Source organism: Gastrolobium bilobum, unplaced genomic scaffold (genome assembly GCF_033153095.1).
Source record: "Gastrolobium bilobum isolate Gb01-03AN ecotype WA unplaced genomic scaffold, APGP_CSIRO_Gbil_v1 utg40803, whole genome shotgun sequence".
Classification (NCBI taxonomy): Eukaryota; Viridiplantae; Streptophyta; class Magnoliopsida; order Fabales; family Fabaceae; genus Gastrolobium; species Gastrolobium bilobum.
The window spans coordinates 77,665-83,664 of NW_026895893.1; the positions used below are offsets into that span (position 1 = coordinate 77,665).

The following is a 6,000-nucleotide window of genomic DNA, read 5'->3' on the forward strand; positions in this document are numbered from 1 at the left end:
CATACCTTTGGTGAGAGAAGCTTTTGCACGGCCGGATTGCAAACAATTTGAGTCCGGACTCTGGTTTCATAAAATAGTAAAAGAGTGAGCGATGTTAGTTATATAACTTTTTTTTTTTTTTTTTTTACATTATTAGTTTTTTAGATAATAGAATTAAAAACACTTTTAAAATACATTTACACTCTCTCTCTTCGTATATAAGTATGCATAAGCAATAGATATACAAAAAGAATGTGTGAAAATCATTTTAATTCATGAGAAACGGCCATTCCACAAATTTGACATTTGACAAGGCTTATTTTTGCTGATCGAATTGGGTCCATAATGCCCATAATTGTAATTTCGATGCAGATCTGCCCTTTTTTAAGCTTTGCCATGCTTTTCTTAAATTTAAGAATTATTTATTATTTATTTTTAAAATAGTTAAAAGTATTTAATATTTGTTTTTACTACTCTGAAGACTATTCTTAAATTTAATATTTGTTAGTGATGATTATATTGACAAACTTTATTTTTTACAACTTAGAAACTATACCATATCTTATCGACAAGACTTTATTCAAAAATATTTTATTGATAAGATACGGTATAATTTGTAAAATTTTCTAAATAAAAATATTTATAAATATAACATTTTTTTATTAGTAACCAAAAAAGAAGAAGAAGATGTTGGATTGTAATACGAAAATTTACAATGTCCAATTGGAGAACAAGAATCTCAATATTTATAAATATAACATATTCTAAAATTTTATGTTACCAACTTTTTTAATCTTAACTATTTAGACAAAGTTATAATGAATCTCAATAGCTTGATTTTAACTGTCTTTGAAGTATTATCGATGTAAAACTTCTGTGAGTAATTTGTATTTGTTAAAAAAAATTATTTTTAAATTTTGCAATAAATTAATGAGGAAAATATTTATATTTTTAAAGGATACAATATTATTTAATATTTAAATTAAAAAAAATTCCACTTGTTTTATCATAATTTTTATTATATAATTTTGTTTCTCATAAAACATCATAATTTTAACTAAAATAACATAATTTTATATTTTTTAAAAGGATAAGAATTATTTACCAAAAAAAAAGAAAGACAAATACTAATAACTAAATTAATAAATAACAAAAATATATAACGAGTTTGCAGGTGCGTTCTAGTTTCTATTGTTTCGGGCTCCATTACGACGCACACAGAAAGGGAGAGAAAAGTCTTGTGGTAAGCAATGGCAACGGCACTGGTGCGATCTGGTTTTCTTCGAACCGCCCTAAGAGGCGGTGCTCGTGGCGCCACCACTCCCAAACGAAACTTTGCTTCGTCTGGTCATCACGATGATGCATGTGAGTACCTTATTATCTCTCTCTCTCTCTCATCTAACCCTATTCGATTGTTTTAGGGTTTTATTAAATAGCCTCCTGCATTAGGTTTAGTTTGCAATTCCGTATGGTTTTTGCGAAAGCATGTTGTTTGTTTGGTCAATTTTGAGTTGCATTTTTATACATGATTTCGGGAAAGGGGGATTTATGCATTTGATCTAGTTCGCTCTGATTTAAGATTAAAAATTTTGTTCTCGATTTTTATTTTTTGGAACTATTTGCGTTCGTAATTTTCTTCTATTGAAATGGATTTGCTCGTGGATTTGGTTTCTTGGCGAGTTTGAATGCTTATGCACTTCGTTTTTATCAGAAATGATGAATTATTCCTTGTGTTTTTGGAAAGTATTTTGATCTCAAATCTTTGAATTGAATCCTATAATGATGTTGTTTTGAATTTCTGGATTAACCTAAATGGGTTTGAATTTGCATTGCTATGTATAAATACTTTTTTTTTTTTTTTTTGGTGGGTACATATATCAACGCTTTATTCAGATTAAATAAGCAAAGCAATCACATTCTATGTCTCACTTCACCCCCTTTAGAGATTAAGATTTTAGATTTGATCCATTCTCTTTCGAATGTTGATTTTTCTGTTAAGAATTTCATGTAGCTTCCGTTTCAGGCTGAGATTAATAGATTTTCTCTAGCTCTTACATATATTGTTCGTTGCATGATTTCTATATGAATATTCTGTTTTTTTATTTTTAATTTTTTATCTTGTCATTTATGTCAGATGAGACGGCCAAGTGGGAGAAGATTACATATCTAGGCATTGCTACATGCACTATTTTAGCCATTTATACTCTATCAAAGGGCCACCCGCACTTTGATGAAACTCCTGTGAGCTTTCCTTTCTACACATATGCAGTTCTTAATGATTGTTACTTTGATATGTCTTTGTTTTCTCTCTTTCCCCCAATTTCAATGCATGTTTGTGTGCTGAGTATGTTTGCTTTCTTGGTTTTTTCTTTAATAAAACAAGGAAATATAGACATACAAGTAATGAAAGCTTACAATTAGAAGGGGGATAAGATACGCTCCTTCAATTGAACAGGAGAAAAAAAAGCTTCTCACTCCCTCTGCAGATAATGCTAACACTGTTAGAGACAATAAAAACAATTTTATACCATATCAGTTCTAACTTCTAAGGTTAGATATTTCCTCTTAAATATTTAAGTCTTGTACTCCAGCATAAGACAACAGATGACAGCATATATAGAACACTGTCATATAATTTTTCACTCCTTGTTATTGTTCTTGACTGGACCTTTAAACGTAATCAAGAGATGCTGCTCCAAGTTATTGGGGCACACCCAAGATTCACAAAACCTGCCAAAAAGCCTAATCCAAATCCGAAGCGGTCTCTGAAATCTGAATTTGAATAGAGCACATAACTCACGAGACACAAAGCTTTGTTAGGTATACGGATCTATAAAAAAACAATTAATATTAATCTCAGTGAATACTCTCGTCCAAATGAATGGCTTGACTATAGGGGGAGCTTTGCACACGGAAGAAGCTTCTCATGAAAGAATATCTCTCTATTTGGAGAGAGGATAATAAAATGAAGGACATAAAAGAGAGCATTCCCTATGAGTCTAAGATCCAATATTCCAAATCTGTCTATAATTCTATATAAGTTAGAAGATAAATGAATAGAATCTAGAAAAGGCAAGAGGGGTTATGAACCCATAAAATTCTAACTCAGAAGTTTCTCTATCATTAAGTTCCTGATAAGATAGAGAAATTTTATCTCTGATGTGCTCAGTCAATCACTATTTCAAGCCAAAGCTTGTGTGAAATTTCATGATAAGTGCAATGAATTACCATTTTGAAGCAAACTTCGACTAACCTGCTGATTAGTTTTCCTATTCACACAAATATGATTCATCTTCAGGATATCTATTTTCTTTGATTTCTTTTTTTTCTGTGAAACAAAATTCTAATTTTTTTACTCACTTTTCTATGCAGTCATACCCATATTTGCATATCCGCAATAAGGAATTCCCTTGGGGTATGTGTCTTTCATTTCATGCTTTGATATTTATATTGCCTTCATAGAAAGTTCCGTCCCCAAAAATCATTCCACTAAATTATTTAGATCAATTAAATTTGTTTCAGTTCCACTTGTGCTGGAAAATCTCATTAGTTGTAGTCTTTTGGTTTATTTATAATGTTGCAACTGTTTGTATGAGTATTTTTAACATATATTAAGTGGAGTAGTCATCTCTTGTTGATTAGTATGTTGGAGTTGGCAAGCACAACCTAGTATTTCTAATAGTTGGTAGGGCGTGGCCATTTGTAGTTAATTATTCACACCCATTATCATGCGTGGGCTTTTTGTGTTGTATATTTATGGGGAATTTTATACAGTGGTATATATTGTTCTAATGTGGGCTCCAATTTTCAAAACTACAAGGAGGATCTCGTAGTGGTTCCATTTTTTTTAAGTCAGTATAAAAGAATTTGTTCTGGCTTTGAGTTTTTACACATTTTTTTTTGCATGGCACTACCCAAGGCCTTCTGGCTTCCAACGCAAGGATTTATGAGAACTTGACATTCATCTTTTGAGGAATATGCAAGGCTTGTTCTGGCACACACTAGAATTCCTTTGTGGATCAATTCTTAGAGAGAAATGATACCTGCATAGACAAAAAGCTAAAAAGCTTCACAATACATTAAATGAGTGTCTGAGAAGTTACTCATTTATTGCTTTACACCCTGCCAAAAAATTTCTGTCCCTCATTTCTGGTGTGTGTTTTGTCCGTGTATATATCATTTTCTCATTCTATGACATTATTGTGTCGTGGTGGTCATTTATGCTTATATGCATGTTATTGTTAGGCTTTAGACTAGAAAAGCATTTCTTCTGTGTACTTTGCATTGCCAGGGCTGTTGTTAGTATTCTAATGATACTGCATCTGCCTTCCTTCTCAAATTATTTTGTTGGCCTGAGATTCCAAGTTGTATGACATGGCTCTTTTATGATAATCAGGTCCTGATGGGTTATTTGAATCGAAGCACCACTAGGAGAATTGGTTGGTTTAATGAAAGGTAGTTTGTGCACTGATGGCCATTCCTTTTGTCAAAGTTTAAGAAATAGTGATTATTGCAGTTTCGTATTGTTGATTGAAATTTGAAATAGAACTTGCACTTGACAACGTGGTTTGTCATGTTGCTATCTTGTTTTCGTTCTCATGGTTGAAGCAAAATAAAATCGTCAAACAATATGATGCTTGTTTTTATACCAAATCTTGTTCAGTTGCTTCGATTTTGAAAGAGATCCCAGGAATATTGCATCATGTTTTTGTCTCGATCAATTTTTTTTTTTTAAATTGGAACAGTGATTTAACATCGTTATTGTCCTTCGGTTATCTTTGCTATTGTTGTTTTGCTTTTGAATTTAATGAATCCATAATGTTAGTAAATAAAAAAAAATTATTACAAGTTTTTAATTGTAGTAAATTTTTTTAACATGTGCATGTCGTACACGATGTTTCGCTGTCAATATAAAATGAGTTCGTATTTTTTTGTTTTGGGTTAACCAAAAGGGCCAGGGCCCAAAAAACAGACAAAGCAAAAACGAAAACAGAAACAGAAAGCAAAACCAGAAAAAAAAACCAAACACCTAACTACTGAATAACTACTGCACGTGGTCTACCCACTGCAGAGAGATCAGCTAAATACAGTAAAAGGATTCCATCCGGTGGGGTATCTCTGTAGAGGTGGAGCAGATCATCATCTCTGTTTAGAATCTGTACATGCATTTCCCTATGTGTGTTGAAGCCTAACACACCAATCTCTTTGAAGCAATGCTCGTATCCGAAAGATGAGGTGCCCCTCGTGAGTTGCTGTACCTTGGTGAGCACAATGATTATAGATGTTAAATCACTTTTCAAGAATCACACTATGATGACCAGCATTCCAAGCCAGTTCAACCCCTCAGAGCTCAACTCTAAGGCGTTGCAAATTCCCAATCTATAGGCGAAGCTAGCCACCCATCTGCCATGTGCATCCTGAATGACACCACCACAAGCAGCCTATCCTGGGTTGCACCGCACAGTGCCGTTAGTGTTAACCTTAGCGAAATCAGCCATAGGAAATTGCCATATGATATTAGCATGCACCGTTCTCCTCACTGATAGACGACCATTTATAGGATTGAAAAGTCTCTTGGACCAATTTTTGGATCATAACCTCCCTATCACTTAGAGGAGGGAGACAAGCACCGTGAACCAAGCCATTGCGCCACTGCCACAGCTTCCAGCAGGTCAATAAAAAAAATGACTGTCAATCCCCCTCGGTCCCTATGTTCCTGCCCTCACATATATTGCTGGTCAGCCACTCATCTAAATTCTGGTTGAAAAAAAACGCGTTTGAAGCCTCCGAAGAAAGAATTTGCCAAATGGGCATGACCTCCTGACAATCTCTCATTACATGGATAACTGTCTCCCTCTCTTTTCTGCACATGGGACAAAGATCATCCCCTCCATTCAATTGGGCAATTTTACCAATAGTGAGCAGCCCACGATGCACTAATGTACACACCAGAATCTTAACTCTCTGAGGACCATACTAGCCCCAGATTTTTTTTCCAAATTAAATGAGTTTGTATTTAAC

General features: G+C 33.6%; 1 protein-coding gene across 1 annotated transcript; it reads left to right on the forward strand.

The window, feature by feature from the left end:
* Nucleotides 1-1,169: 1,169 nt before the first annotated feature.
* Nucleotides 1,170-4,687, forward strand: LOC133296635 (cytochrome c oxidase subunit 6a, mitochondrial). Its single transcript, XM_061495661.1, has 4 exons — nt 1,170-1,344; nt 2,114-2,220; nt 3,352-3,394; nt 4,376-4,687. The coding sequence occupies exons 1-4, from the start codon at nt 1,230-1,232 to the stop codon at nt 4,408-4,410; spliced, it is 300 nt and encodes a 99-aa protein (XP_061351645.1). The 5' UTR covers nt 1,170-1,229; the 3' UTR covers nt 4,411-4,687.
* The last annotated feature ends 1,313 nt before the right edge of the window (nt 4,688-6,000 follow it).